The 16363-nt window shown below is 44.7% G+C and overlaps 1 protein-coding gene across 1 annotated transcript in view; it reads left to right on the forward strand.

The window, feature by feature from the left end:
- Positions 1–1452: 1452 nt before the first annotated feature.
- The window catches only part of LOC116049084 (potassium voltage-gated channel subfamily H member 7), a 41926-nt gene continuing 27015 nt past the window's right edge, over positions 1453–16363 (forward strand). Inside the window, exons 1-2 of the mRNA XM_031298484.2 lie at positions 1453–1937; positions 2334–2564. Coding sequence (XP_031154344.2) covers positions 1862–1937; positions 2334–2564 — 307 coding nt within the window. The 5' untranslated portion in view covers positions 1453–1861. The remainder of the gene's footprint in view (positions 1938–2333; positions 2565–16363) is intronic.

The raw sequence follows: 16363 nt of genomic DNA on the forward strand, positions 1-16363 counted from the left end.
TTGCTGACTCCATGGCTGTACTACAGCTGTAGCACACTGGGTTTGCGTTTTTACAGACCATCTGGCAACCCAGCCCGGCTGTCAGAATGGGCAGTTGATACCAACACACAGGCCAAAACACAAACAGACATTCCGTCACGGAACGGAAATTTCAAAGGAGAAAATACTGGCATTAACATTGGTGTCAGAAAACACAGTATTTCAGCTTAGCATGTTACCTTAAAGGAACACGCTGACTTATTGGGACTTTAGCTTATTCACCGTAACCCCCAGAGTTACATAAGTCCATACATACCCTTCTCATCTCCGTGCGTGTTGTAACTCTGTCCGACGGTTCCACCGGTAGCTTAGCCTAGCACAGATCCTGGAGGTAATCGGTTCCAACTAGCCTACTGCTCCGAATAAGTGACAACATAACGCCAACATGTTCCTATTTACATGTTGTGATTTGTATAGTCACAGCGTGTACAAATAACAAGGTCACATGAGACACAGCCATCTTCTAACTGTATATAAACTGGGAACTATATTCTCAGAAAGGCGAAGCATTGCTGATCTGCTCGGGGCTTCTCAGGTGCTGCAAAGCATATCACTCCGCCCAAGTAGCAGAAGTAGCACTGCTTTGCTTTTCTGAGAATATAGTTTATTTGTACACGCTGTGACTATACAAATCCCAACATGTAAATAGGAACATGTTGGCGTTATTTTGTCACTTATTCGGAGCAGTAGGCTAGTTGGAACCGATTACCTTCAGGATCTGTGCTAGGCTAAGCTATCGGTGGAACTGTCGGACAGAGTTATAATTCGCACGGAGATGAGAAGGGTATGTATGGACTTATCTAACTCTGGGGGTTATGGTGAATAAGCTAAAGTCCCAATAAGTCAGCGTATTCCTTTAATATCTGATGACATATTGTGGTCATTTTTGGATTTAATACAGTAAATATATTACATATTGCACCTTTAAAGCAGTGACAAACAAAAGTAACTACAATAGATGTCACTGTGCATGGCAAATAGTCTAGCACATAACCACAGAAAACTTTTACTCACTTGTGGTTTTTGTAATTAGATACTTTGATTAGTGAGCTGGGCAAGAAAGCAAATAAGTGTAATCCACAAATTTTGCACTATTCCTTTAATAATTATTATTAACGCATTGTTTACTAATTTAGGCTCAAGACATTTACCAGTGTACTTAGACACATACTCCAAGAAAAATAGAACTAACGCCCAAGTTACAGAATACTACTCTTCAGTAATGTAGTATGGTAGGCTACTATGTAAACTATTGTGTGAACATAACTGTAGATTAAAAGTACATATGCATTTATGATTTTGTCTTTGTTTTAAAGCGTGTGTAGAAATATAAAATTGTAAGAAATTCAATAGAGTACAGGTTAAGCAGTGCTTCCACAGTATGCTGTGAAACCACATATTGCTCAGTCTCGGTGCACGAGGCTGGGATTTATCCTTACCCGAGGTGGAGAGGAAACTAAGTCCCATGGGAGCAACGTCACTCCCCTCGGCATATCCACCACTGTCCGCTACATGCGCCCAACACAGAGGACGTCAAGATCGCTTCCATCCTCAACGCGAAATGCTTTGCGGACTGAATCTAACTCGAGCATTCCTCCCCGATTCCGTGCGTTTCGGCGAGGAGGCATTCGCATGCTCAGGCATACAAGCGGGCTAAACAAGTCCTCGGCGAAGTAGGAAGGTCATTTTAAGTGGAGTGAGGGCTCGCGTCGAGTATGGTCTGTGGTAAAGGGAACATCAGAAAGAGCCAACATCTGTAACTTCGGGATTAACTTGTAAAGGCGCGTTTTACTGGAGACTGTGGGGTATTCAGTGTTTAAACATGCCTGTAAGAAGAGGTCACGTTGCGCCACAAAACACATTCCTTGGAATGATTATTCGGAAATTCGAGGGACAGAGTGAGTATCTTCTTGATTTACAATTCCTGCTACCTGTTAGAGAATACTGCAAGGTAAATGTTTTGACAAATTAACATTTAGGCAAAAATGATGAATGCATTTAAGTTTATCTTGTGATACAAGTGTTCCTTCCCATCAAATACATTTTCATGGGAATTTTTTTTTTATGGCAATACTCTTATTCATAAGAAGACAAACAAAAGACCTTGGCTGATTTTTATATGAGGTTTGCTGAACAAAATAATTAGTAGGTTGCTTATTTTTCTATGCAGTGAACTTAATCAACTTGATTGCTGATTGATTTTATTTATGAGCTGACACCATGATGTGCACTGAGGTTAGATGTAGTCTACCACAACAGGTATTACACAATGCATACTTTTTCTGTCCATGCAGACCGGAAATTTTTGATAGCCAACGCAAGGGTGGAGAACTGTGCAATCATATACTGCAATGACGGCTTCTGTGAGATGACAGGCTTCTCAAGACCGGACATCATGCAGAAGCCATGCACCTGCGACTTCCTCCACGGCAACTTGACCGATAAAGAGGCCATCAGCCAGGTGGCACAGGCTGTGTTTGGGTCAGAGGAGCGCAAGGTGGAGATCACCTACTACCGCAAGGATGGTGAGTCAGTGACCTGGCACGATAGTGTGGCTGTCGCAGCATGCCCGTAAGCTGAGAGGGGTCTGTTGTTACGTGTTGCTCCTGAGAAAGCACCCACTGCAGCTCCTCACTATGTCCACTCTGTGATGTGGCCTGTCAGCCTGTTACCAACCTGTCAGAGTCAGTTACAAGATGTGTTTCAGATTCATACATTACCCCTGATAGAGAAGAACATTCAGGGCTGTCAGCTCTAAATAACTTGTGAAAATGTATGCCTGATGTATTCTGGTGAATATATATATATATATATATATAAATAAATTTGATCCTCCTCATACATTGGCAGGGTTTTTCACAGCATCATGTGCTTGGATGACACAAAACAAGTCTGACTGCCGAAATGATGGTGTGCCCGTCTTCTTCTGAGTTGTGGATTGAACACAGAAATAGGATGAAGCAGTAGGTGCAATGTCAGGTGATAACATGATCCACAGTTTTTGTGCTTTGATGGACCGAGTGAAAGATGGTGGTGGAGAGACAGAGCTCGCCTGTTCTCCTGTAATGTTCATGATGTTTTCTGACTTTACCAAAAATAACATCTGCTTTCCACTTTTCAAATAAAATACAATCACTGTGTATTTGAATGTCCATGATGCAGTAAGCCATGATGTTGTGGTTTGCAGCAAAGGTGTACAGAAGCTTAAGTAGACAGAGGATCAATCCACTAATCTGTAAAATTGCTGATAGGCTACAGCACTGCCAGCTTTGCGTAAAACATGCTTCCCTCTTAATGCTAGACTGGTGTTTGTCATTCATTTTTTTGACCAACACTAGTCCGGGTATGAATGGTGCACTGCAGAGACAACAATCCAGAGTCAGAGAGAATTAATACGATGTAATCGCTCAGTGGCATAAATCCCAGGATTGACCACCTCCTTCCATGCTCTCACATGAGCTTTTTATGGTCAGCATGACATAGCTTTACAGACTCAATACGAAAGTACTCCTCCTATAGAGCAGCACAACAAGAACATGTTTTTTTCTTGTTATTTTGTACCAATGTTTGCACCAACAGAAGCCAACATTTCTGTGTGTGAGCGTGATATTGTTAACTCACATTACTCTGTGTACGTCCAAGAAATGTACAAACAGCAGAGGAGTCTAAGCTGGAAAATAAAAGATGTAATATTTTATTTAATCATAAGGAGCCAGGGCTTTAATTTTTAATTGTGAGTTTGATGAGATTCTAGGCCATGGGTACATGTTTAATCTACCATCATCCGCAGCCATCGGCCTGTAGCCTACTATTATTATTTTTTGCTAATCAGGAAGAAACCAAGAGCCAGCTGCTACACTGCTAAAATAGATTTCAGAAACCTACAAGACTATTACACAAAACACTTCAAGGTCTGTTTGTGAAAGCATGAACAGTTTGGTTTTGACAAGTCGGATTTTAAAGAAACTTCATTTAGTCTCCCATCTTACATACAAATGCTGTACTCCATCGAAACATCATGCATGTAAAGTGTGGCGGATGAGAGCTACAGAAACATTCTGACATAATCTTTGCTCTCTGTCTCTTCATAATCCTCCCCGGTGTGCATCATGGCTTCAAGACACAACTCTTAATACTCCTCAGAGGAATTTACACTGTAAATTCTTGTATGCTCATGAATAAAGATGTCAGGGATGACAGTGCAGTGACTGGGTATGAGCAGCTTACAGGGTAAATGCATTACACTCAAATGCAGGGGCACAATCCACCCGCTCCCACTGCTATAGGGGAATGAAAGATGCATGGCATCCTTGAGAGGGATGGCTTTACAAATTGAAGCTGAAGGGTGGAAAGTGGATTTATTCCATGTCTCCTCTCCTAACTGTATTTCTAGTTATCAGTCCTCATGCAAATCACTTAATCCTTTGTATTAAACCCCCTCTATTTTCCATGCACCTACTGTACGCCACAAATCACACAGGCGTGTTAAAAAAAGAACATAAAATTAACCAGCTCAGATATATTAACCAGTATTCCCTCTTTCTATTTCTCCCTGTTTTTTCACACATAAGATGCAGGATGAACAGGTTACATTATGATCTACGGACATGATAGTGTTTTGAGGAATAGCAATGTTACTTGGTGTAGTTTGTTTTTTTCTTCTCCCATCAATAACTACAGTAGGAAGAAAAAACATTAAGGTCAGGATTTGATGAAGCCGTGTGTTTGGCTTTTTTCACTGAAAAGGCAAAAAGTTAAGCTCCTCCTGCGTATACTTAGAAATCAAAAGTAGTGGAACAATGGGGACCTTGGGAGCACTGCAAAGGCCTTAAAGGTACAATATGTAACTTTTCTGCATTAAAATGTCAAAAAACGACCATACCTATGTTATATATTTTTTTGAGTTATGTAGTTACACTATCCCAAATGTTTCCATCAAATGGCAAACCCAGAGAAATCTGTTATTTTATTTTCAGACACGTCAACGTTTCATTTAGTCGCCCGTTAGTGGCGTCATATAACCTTTCACCATCTAGTTACTCATTACTTCTGGCAAAACACGGGCACCCAGATGCTACGTTCTAGAGTAATTGTAAATCATACAATGTCACAGAAAAAAATACTGGTAACACTGCTTTTTCTGCCAAAATGCATAATTTTGTGATTAATTACATGCCACTTTGCAACACCGTAATACAGCAGAAACCTTATTTATTGATACATATCAATATTAATCCAGCCTAATGTTACTACAGTGTATGTGCTGGTTGACAAGTAGCTAACATTCATGCTAGCTAATGCTTGGTGGATAACATCATAGGGTTACAACATCGTTCATCATGCTCATAAAGTTATTAGTAGTATGATTGTTTTGACCATGGATAAAAGCAGCACTGCGCTAACCCACGAATAAGTTCCCTAGTAATGTTAACGTTAGCTGTATAGCTAGATAGACGACTAATTTAGCCAGCTAGCACACTCCGGTCTGCCTGCCTCACTCCCCCAGCACAAAGAGACATCATTCGGGATGATAGCTGACAACACAGCCGGGATATGTAGCAATAGCTAGTTACCATTAGCCCCAGCCGGTGCCGGGTGCCTTCGACGCTAACGGCAGTTTTATGAAGCGTCGGGAAACAGAGAATATCAGACCCAGGCATCACCTTAACCACTCAGCCACCTCGTCTGCTAGCCCAGGCATCCTAGTCACAACATCGGCCATCCATAATGTTAGCTAGCTAGCTACGTCTCCGAAAACGCTAACGGTGTTTGTTCCAAAAATCTCCTCCCTGCCGAATTTCTCCCCCCTTCGCGTTTAGCTGTCTTTACAGTTAGCTAGCTAAATTAACCCAACAACAGGTGGGTTAAGCACCAAAACGAATAGTTAAGATAACAGAAAAGTGAAGGGGGAGATCGGGCAGCTGGGAGATGTTCTGCTGCTGCACAACAGGCATCGAACATCATCGCGGAGATTCCCCCTGCAATCCCCTCCCACACCCGTCTCTCAGCCTCGTTGAGTAGCTAGCTAGCTTTACAACAAACCCCGTCCGCCCGGTAAAATTCAAAAGGTGACATTGGCATGTGAAATATACTGTGATAGTGTGGTAAAACCTGCTAACGTTAGCCGCTAATGTTAGCTTCCTGGCTCACTAGCTAACTGGTCAGCCAGCTACCAATACAGATTGAATCAAGAAAAACGTAATTATGTTGGGGAAACTGCAGCTATTTTATTAGCATGACATGAATAAACGTTACTAAACGTAACGAAAAAACTTGACTGGGTAAACTCGTCCGTGAACAGATGCATTCTAATCGATAGTTACGTTATTGTAACTCCAGATTCTATGAGTATAGGCGTAGCCCTCTAACCGTGGATTTCCACAGGATGCGGAACGTCTGCGGACCGGCTCCACTGCGGAACGGTTGCGTGCTCCGCCGTCCGTCAATACCCACCAGGTCCGGATTTGTTGTGTAACGGCTGTGGCCAGCCGACCATGAGATCTCGCGAATTCATGTATGTTCGCGCGATATAACAGGATGAAGTTTCTATAAACAGAACCACAAAACCAACAACAGTTTGTTTCCATCCAGAGGAGTAGAGGGGAAACAACTCTGTGCTGTGTTTTCAAGGTGTAGTGCAGGGAAATATGACCTGCCGTGAGCACAGTGTATTTTATTTTGAAAAGTAATCGGATGTTTTATTTTGTTTCTGTGCTCGACTTCCTGTCCCGCACAATCTGAATTGTGCTGAATTGCTGCGGAGCTCTCCGTCGTCCATCAAAAATAGAAGCTCTGCGTATCTGCTCCGGAGGGCTGCGGACTGACGGAACTGGGACGGAGTAGGGACGCAGACGTTCTGCAGTCAGTGGAAATACACACATTGACTTTAATGGAAACCTAATGACTCCATCGACGTTCCGGAGACGTTCCGGAGACGTTCCGCAGACGTTCCGCAGACGTTCCACATCCAGTGAAAATTGGTTGGAAAACAGGTGGCCCGAATCTTAGAGGGCTACGCCTATACTCATAGAATCTGGAGTTACAATAACGTAACTATCGTTCTATTTCGTATAGGCTTCGCCCTCTAAGCCACGCTATTGGGTTAGGGCGAAGCTGATGTAGTCAATGCCACCTGCGACCCAGAGCCCACAAGTGGAACATAGACTAAACTTTTTTTCCCTTCTCTGTCTCTCTCTCTCTCTCATGCACTGACAGGAGACTGTATCAGATAAGTCGTTATCTTGATAACGGAGCCTGCCATGGTAATGACTTGGCCTAGCTGGCTGTAAAGCCCAAGCCGTGAGTGCAGGCATGCATGATTGGTGAGGGTAGTACATGATTGACAATTCTGGGACGCCCGTGTTCCTCCCAGCCACCCAGAGTGTGGGGGGGGAGGGCCCCAGGCAGTACACATGCAGCGGCACATATCATGATTGTAGGCGTGCATGGCAGAGAATGTATCTGGATCGGTAATAACAAGGACACCGCGTTACACCCAGCACTCAATGCAGGTGGGGTGAGGAAGCAGGAAAACACACAGGCGCATAATCCGTACATCGACATGTCTCCCTGCTACCACCGTGCTGAAGTGTTTTAGAACTTTCAGCACCGTGGTCAGCTCCAGGCAGTTTATGTGTGGGAGAGGGGGGGGGTGGCCATTCTCCTCCCACCACCTGTGATTCGCACATTCCTCCCCAGCCAGTAAGCGACGCGTCTGTGTACACCGTCACATATGACGTCACCTTGCCCAGGGGAACCCCGGTAGACAGGGTGCGGGGGTTCCCCCAATATGACAGGTCTGACTGCAGAGAAGGAGGGATGGTCAGCATTCGCCACTTGTGGCGTATGGGGTCGACGCGCTGGCAGAGGAACCACCTCTGGATTTTTCTCATGTGGAGAAGACCCAGAGGGGCCACTATGTAGCCCGCGAACATCATGCCCAGAAGGCGCATTACGGACAGCGCTGACACCTTCGCGCGTGGCGTGCGACAGGAGAGAGATCAGCGCATCTTGCCTTGGCGCTGACAGCCTGGCTCTCATGACAATCGAGTTTATGTCCACACCCAGATAAACTATCGATTGTGTGGGAACCAGTGAGCTTTTCTGCCAGTTTATGGCGAAGCCCAGCGTCTGCAGGTGCCGCAGAACTGCCACAGTGTGCAGCGCCGCCTTTTCCCGAGATGGAGCCAGAATAAGCAAATCGTCCAGATAAAACAGGACTCTGGCGCCTCATTTTTTCCGCAACGGCTGAAGTGCCGTCTCCATGCACTTGGAAAATGTGCAGGGGGGCCAGTGAGTACCCGAACAGAAGCCGGTTGTACTGGAATGGGCCCCTTGGAAAAAGAAGCGCAGGTATCTCCTGTGTTTGGGAATGATTTGGATGTGAAAGTATGCGTCTTTCAGATCCACAGATGTAAACCATTCTTGGTGGCGCACGCATTCTAACACATGTCTGATAGTCAGCATGTGGATTGGGCGCTCCGTGATGCACAGGTTGAACTGGGACAGGTTGAGGATGGGGCGTAACCCACCTGACTTTTTTTGGAGTGAGAAGTAGCGGGATTAAAATCCCTCATTCTCTTCCCCCGGAGGAATGCGGGAAATTGCCCCTTTAAAAGTAGCTCCCCTAGCTCTGTTATCATGGCATCTGATTCTGCCTGGGATGACACAGTTGTCTCCAATATGCCCGTGAAGCGATGCGGGGGGGAGGTGAACTGAAGTGTGTAGCCCGGTGTTACCAGCTTTGACATCCATGAGTCCATGTGTGTCAGCCTGACCCATGCTGCGCTGTGCTCTGAGAGAGGGCGCGTGCATGTCTGTGTGTTGTTTGCAGACATAGTCAGCAAGGAGCGCAGAGCCCATTCCGCCGCTGGGCGAGACGTGAGATTGTGACGCCCAGCCCATGGAGGGCTCTGTCGAAAGGGCCGATCACTGCCGTGAGAGGCGGGAGCGGTCACCGGGTCATTGTCTTCCTCGTCCCGCTGGCATGGCCGGGGGGAGAGAGATGACTGAGCGGCACCATTCATAGTGAATGAGCGTTCGCTCCCACTGTCTGCATAGTGAGAGAGCGGTGGAGCTCCGCGTGCAGCGATGGGCTGGTGTGCGCTTGTGTGGGGAACGACTGTCATGTTGTCAGCGCACTGTTCAGTGGGAACAGGGGCTGCTTGGCTGAGGGGAAACTGCTCAAAAGGGCCGTTGTGTTTCCAGCTCTCAACCATTTGGGGACAGACGTTCCCCGCGCCCCGACGCCGCTGTTTTTTGGGTGGCTCGGGGGGTGGGTTAGACCTCATGGGCCTCCGGCTCCGTGAAGCCTGCCGGTCATGTGGAGCCGGCAGTCGCTGCGGAGGGGGGGGGCGGGCAGAGGAGCGGAGCTCAAAGCCTGGGAAAACGCAGCCGCAGCAGAGGCTGTGGCACGCTTCCGTTCATGGCGGTTGTCATGGCGACGGCGCTGCTGTGGAGGAGCCGCCTTCTAAGAGCCGAGCATTCGAAATCTTTCCGCTTGGTGCAAATGGGACGTGGCTGTCTGTAGGCGAGGCCCAAATAGTCCATCAGGAGCTATGGGACCGTACAGAAGCTCGCGTCTGATGTCAGTGGGTAGCTGTGTCATGTGGGGCCAGATGTTTCGCTGGGCCACAGTCTGCCACGCCATGACTCTGGACAACGCCACCATGGACACCGTGGTCAGGGTGATGATCGCGGTCATAGCTTTGCCAATCTCCGTGGCTAGCTCCGGAGGAAGAGCTCCCGGAGTAATGGCCATGGCGGAGACGGCGGAGGCTAGCAAAGCTATATTGTTCCGTGCCGCAAGACCCTGGGCCGCACACTGGTGTGACCGGTCAGTGACCTGAGCACATACCTGATCCTGGGGCAAAGGAGGCGTAGGCTTCCGGTGGCCGAAAAAAGTGGCCTTCGGAAGCAGGATGGACGCCAGGCTCTGCTCCAGGGGGGGGACTGAAGGGAAGCCCGCTTCTGTGTCACCTTGAACACGGGTAAACGGGGCGTAGCGAAAGACGGGAGCCTTCAGTTTCCCGGGCTAGGAGAGCGCCTCTTCCACAAACGGCCGAAGCTCCGTGAAGCGCGGCCAGAGTGGGGCCCGTGAGGAGGGCGGCTACTGAGCGTAAACATCCCCGCTCAAGAGGCCACGAGCGGGGGCTGGAAGCTCAGCCGGGAGCGCTATGCCTCCCCGTCTCGAGGTCCAGTTCTCCCAGGGGGGAGGAGGGACAGCCGGTGACGGAGGCGTTATCCGAGGGAATCGAGCCATCGGGCTTGTGCTCATCGGCAAAGCCTTCCTCCTGTTGATGGATTGCCGTCTGTCTGCCCAGCTGCCATCCCCTTCCCCGCTAGCCTGACACTCCAGAAAAGCTTCCAGTAAAACCCACCGGTTAAGCTCTTTAGATGGCAGGCGGATGCAGAACTGGCAGGAGGCATTGGGGGTGAGAGCCTGACACTCCAGAAAAGCTTCCGCCCGCCGGTTAAGCTCTTTAGATGGCAGGCGGATGCAGAACTGGAGGAGGCGTAAGCGGCGCCAAGGCAGGTCTCACAGCGGGGATGGAGGTCCGGCGGCAGGATGTAGCCGGTCCGGCAGGTGGGGCAGAGCTTGTCTTCATACTGCTAGCTTGAAGAAAAAGTGGGAGCAGAGCAATGGGTCCGCTCTGTTTATATACTGTATTTGCGGACGTAGTTGAGGCCCGAGCGGTACGCAAGGGCGGGAAAGAAAATCTTCACGACTGCGCATGCGCGAATGGATAAACCCAATAGCGTGGCTTAGAGGGCGAAGCCTATACGAAATAGAACAACGAGTGTTTAGCAATGAAAACTCCCATAATTCCACGCAACTTCCCTATGTCATCAAACGTCTGTGTTTACAATCCATTGTTTTGTTTTGGTGAGAGACCCCTAGCGGCAGAAAGTTACATATTGTACGTTTAAGCATGAGGGCATTTTTATTTTCCCCTCTGTTTGAACAACCAAGACTGGTTTTGAGAGAAGATAACACAGGCACAGTCTTCCTGCAGAGATGATACATAATCAATGAGATAAATGCTTTCCCTTGATGGCTTTGTAGAGATATCCTATTCCATGGGGTGTACTAATACTTTGTACCTGAATGAGTTTTGACAAAAGGAAGCTGACACCGTGCAGAGACAAGTTAAATGGACATAACATAACAGTGGCCACTTAGCTAATCACGTTGAATGATATGGGACATGTGGTATGCGTGGGTGCAGGGTTTCATAGGTCACTCTCCACCGAGGGGACTGAAGTACCCCTGCCGAGGTGTGCTGGAGGACACTTGCGTGACCACGCTCCGAAAGAGCACATCCATTTTTCATCGCACTAAGCCCTCTTTAGTGTCTCGCAGTATGAGGTGAAACACATACAGAGCTTTCCTCATCAGGTTTCATTTGTTAGATTGGAATCAGCTTGTCCAGGTAGATGTAACAAATTAAACAGCCCAATGGGGCTTTGTGCAGTGGAAAGTGTGGATAACATGCTTAGTTCATTTCAAAGAGAAGACATAGATATCAGCTTCATTATAGAGACATTTGCATATTAATTTAATGGACGGTTTTCTGCCATTGCTGCGCTTAATAACATTGTAATTGGTAGTGCGGAGGAGCAGATCTAGAGCTTTGAACACCATACCAGTACCAGGTCTAACTTTGCATTGTACAGGAATGTTCATCCACAGGCTATTTTTGTCTCATGGGATGCTTGTACTGGAGGTGGTAATCTAATATTCCTCTCCATACCATCTGTGTTTTTCTCTCTTAATCAGTCACTGTAATCTAGCTGTATTTTTTTTACCATCCATTGATTTTAACCATTGATGAGCAAAATATCATGAATTGATAAATGTAAACACAAATGAAATGTAGTTTAAGCCGGAGCTGCTAGTTATTCCTTATGGCTCTGGAGACACTGATTGAAGATGAAATTAGGCCGGGCTGTGAAGCTTACAGCACTCTCACTGAGGCGAGATGTTGCCACAAGGCCCGAGGACTCTAAACAAAGGGTTAGCTTGCATGGGTTCTCCCTAGATGCCCTAGTCCCGATTGGCTATGCCCCAGTAACATTGCGTATTGGCTTAAGCAGAATAGCCCTAAACAAGAAACATGTCAGATTTCATTTTACAAGACTTTCTACCAGGCAGTAGTCTGGGGCTGTACTGTTTAAAAGCTCCAGTTGTGGATATTACATCTGTAGAAAGATACAAAAACAAAAATCAGCGCTCAACAATATTACTCGTGTTTCTCCCTAAAGCAGATTAATATGAAGCCTCAATACATTGATCGAATAGCAGGGCCCAAATAAGAAATAGCTTTTCTTTTTGAAAAAAAAAAAATATATAGTGCTACTTGTACTACTACATAAATATAACAAATACTACTGTATATATGTATGTATCTGTAAGACATCTTACAGTTTAACCACAACTCTGTTTGACCTGTGAGTCATTATTGTAAGAGTTTCTAAAGGATCACTTGCTTAAGCAGCAATGTTTTAATAATTGATGATGGAAATAGAATCTACAGTAATGAAATTTCCATCATGAAAAGGGAGCTAGTCTTAATACACTGTCCATTCATTCAAACAGGTGTGAATAACATTTCTTGGCTCGCAGGGAAACACTCTACGCAAAGGTCAGGTAATTAATGGACACTCACTGGTAAAAACTTCTCTACTGTCAATGATGTTAACCATGTATAGCAGCTATGGCCATGTTAAGATGGTATTATGTTGTGCTGAGTTGAGTGTTGCAGAAGAATGGGAAGGTCGGATAGCCCAAAACCCAAATGGTCAGCTGTTTTCAGTAGCTCATGTACTGTACACTACAGCTTATTTGTATTTATATTTACCAGTGTCAGAAGTTCAGTTGTAAATGTATAGGAGAGAGGAATGCTATGGTACAGTGGAGAGAGAGTTAAAAGCTCTGCAGCTTAAGACAACACATGGACAAAACACAAGAAACACATCACACGTCTCTTAATGACACCTATGTTTTGTTTACTTATTTCCTAAAAGAGCCCCAATATAATCAATAATCAATATGCATTGTCAAAGTGAAGAAGTTTTTTTGAAGAAAATATACAGTGATGATGAAACAGTAAGTGTATTCCCTGTTGATAGTTTATATCTCCAGTACATTTTGTTGTTATACAGTATGAACAGCTTATTTTACAATTGGAATGTCAGAATGCATTATCTACTATTATTCAACTGCATTTTCAACTGTTATTCAGTATTGTTTTTGTTTTTTCAGGAAACTTATTTTCCTGAGGCTTTCCCATATGTGCGACAAATAGAGATGCACCGATTATAACTTTCTAGGCCGATTCCGATTTCCGATTTTTCATTGAGTTTGACTGCCGATACCGATTTTGGCCGATTCCGATTTCATATTTTCTAACCACCTTACAGCACACACAAATACTTATTTTCTATCTTTTCTTTAATAGAACATTTTACATTTTGCATAGAACATAAAACATTTTTTGAACAGATAATCTATCGCTATAAAATAGAACTATATAAATTACTCCTGGTGTGGGATATTCACTGCATTTCGCTGTCTTTGTACTCTGCACAATGACAATAAAGTTGAATCTAATCTAAAAAACAAACCTCGGAACAATACAGCAAATAGACGGTACTCTAGAGTTCTGTTACCTGAAACAGATGATTTAACGTCACAACTCATTTTACACACAGTTTAGCAACAAAACTAAACGCTGAGGGAAGATTACTACGTTTTTAATGTTGGTTTGGAGCGGTATGCACCCCCACTAAGCTGGAAAGCGTTTTAAAACAGTAACGTTAATACAGCGTGTTGGAGGAATACACAGTCTCCTGCAGCGGGGCATCAGAGACAGGGACCGTCACCGCAGCGTTTGCCAAAGTTAGCTTCTTGTCTCATCTGGGGTCTGATAAACAGTAAATTCATCAAAGTCAATGTACCCAACGCTATTTTCCGATAAACTGTAGCTGTGAGTGCAGTTTTCTGGTTCCAGTTGTTCAGCCTCAGAGGGGAGAGAGAGAGAGAAAGCGGCTGACCGTTTGCCTGAGATCAGTATAGCAAACGGCTCTGCAGAGCCGTGTATAATTACGACTTTATGATATTTCATAAACAGCTGATGGAGCGCCGGTGCATGTGCACGTGCGATGCTGATGTTGCGCGATGTTTATCATGCGGTGCCCGAGTGCATTTGACCGGCATAAAATTGGCATATGTCAGACTGACCTGCCGGTCTCCGGTCATGGCCGGTCACGTGAAAATCGGCCAATTCCGGTCACCGGTCGGTCAATCGGTGCATCTCTAGCGACAAAGTGTTGTGCACATTAATATCCCAACAACTTGTAAATAGGTCAAATTACAAATCCAATATTATGTCCCAATGAATCTGAAAAAAGACCATAGCTTCTCATAAAGCTGTCTGACAGTTTGTTTATCATGCCGCTTCAGCTGAAAAATTATGTCTGCCAAGGCAATTAGTCAGTCAACAACAGGGTGTAGCATCACAGATCTAGAAAATTGGATTTTCCTATCTCTTTTAATCCACATATAGTATTCTATGGCTTGACTTGAAATGCAAAGTTTGGTTTATGGGTGGTTAGGTAATGACATTTGTTTTATGCTCTCTTTATAAACCTTAATATACATGTCAATAACACTATTTTGAACCCACACAAAAGTCATCATGGAATGCTGCGGATCTCAGTATTACTATTGGATAAACAGATTTAGTTAAATGAGCACAATCAAAAATAGGGAGAAAATTAAATCAAAGCTTTGGGTTCACATCATTTTCCCCACCATCATACCATCAGTAGGCTATTGGCCTTCGTTGGAAAAATCAAAAGATGAATAACACAGTTGTACCCAATCAATGACTGAGGCCGTCTTTCTTCAGGTCATGAGTGTCTCTGATGACGTAGCTTTCTGCCACTTATTTTAGCTGGAAGAAAGAAAAGCGCGTGTTTTATTCACATAAAGTTCCTCTTGTTTACCAGTATAATAGAACTGTCATCAAATACATGTACTTACTTTTACATAACCATAAATAATATAGTCATAAGAACATATTATCAGATCAAATTTAGAGCTGCCCAGTCTCTGCTGATTTAATATAGACATTCTAAAGAAGCTTTCCTTTGATCCATTTTTGGTAGAGGTGACATTCAGCAGGAGACCAGATGAGAGGGGACCCCCATGGCTTAGCCTTTAAGCATGACCATTGTTTTCCCATCTGGTAAGGTAAACTCCAGCCCAGAAATATTTCTGCTGAATTTACCATCTTGGCTGTGCACATAGCATAGTTCTATATAATGTGCACTAGCTCTCTGTTGTTAACTAACTAATAAATATTCACTATATTACTTTTCTTCTGTTTCAGATAATGCAGTGCATCACTCTACTGTTAGGTTGCTATAAGACCCACACAATCACGATGCTTACATTGTCTAAAATATTCTGTAAAGAAAAATGTATGTAAGCATGCAGCCTGTTAACAAAACACACTTTAATTGATAAGCTCACAGCTGCATTCAGTGAGCCTAAGCAGTTCATATTCAATGCACGGGTTATTGCTCTAATAAGAAAAGTTTAGTAAACCCCTGACAGAGAGCGAAATTAAGATCAAGTGTTCTCGCATGCCTGAGCAATGGAGCGAAGGGGACATCTGCATCTGTTTCCCCACATAATGAGGAGAAATGTTGAAATCTCATTCTCATTTTTCATTTCTACATGTAAACAACTCACCTCTGCCTTGCTCTATACTGAAGCTTATGCAATATATGATGCCTCAGAAGTGTCATGTCTTGTTGTCTTACCTAGAATCCACAAGGCTAAACACTTCATGATTTTTTATAACATGGCATTTGAAAATTTACAATACCATATACTATGACATATATATTTTTTTTTTTCCTTATCTTGAGTGGCTCAGTAGAAAGGTCTCAATGTACTTTGACATACCTTTCTGAATATATTAACAACAACAAGTTGTTGGGGAAAATGTGCACATTTTGGTTGAAAAACCAGATTATGTGGTTAGAATAGAATCATCTTTATTGTCATTGTACATGTACAACAAATTTTGTAGTCTATTATCAGTTTCTTGGTTTTGGTGGTGTTAAGGACCAGGTTGTTGTCCGTGCACCACATAGACAGCCACTCTACCTCGTCCCGATAAGCGGACTCATCTCTCCTAAAGATGCGCCCCTCTACGGTGATGTCATCCGCAAATGTAATGATGCTGTTACTGGAGTGGGCAGGGGTGCAGTCATGTACAGGGTGTAAATTAGGGGGCTCAGCACACAGCAC

This window comes from Sander lucioperca, chromosome 8, assembly GCF_008315115.2.
Source record: "Sander lucioperca isolate FBNREF2018 chromosome 8, SLUC_FBN_1.2, whole genome shotgun sequence".
Lineage (NCBI taxonomy): Eukaryota > Metazoa > Chordata > Actinopteri > Perciformes > Percidae > Sander > Sander lucioperca.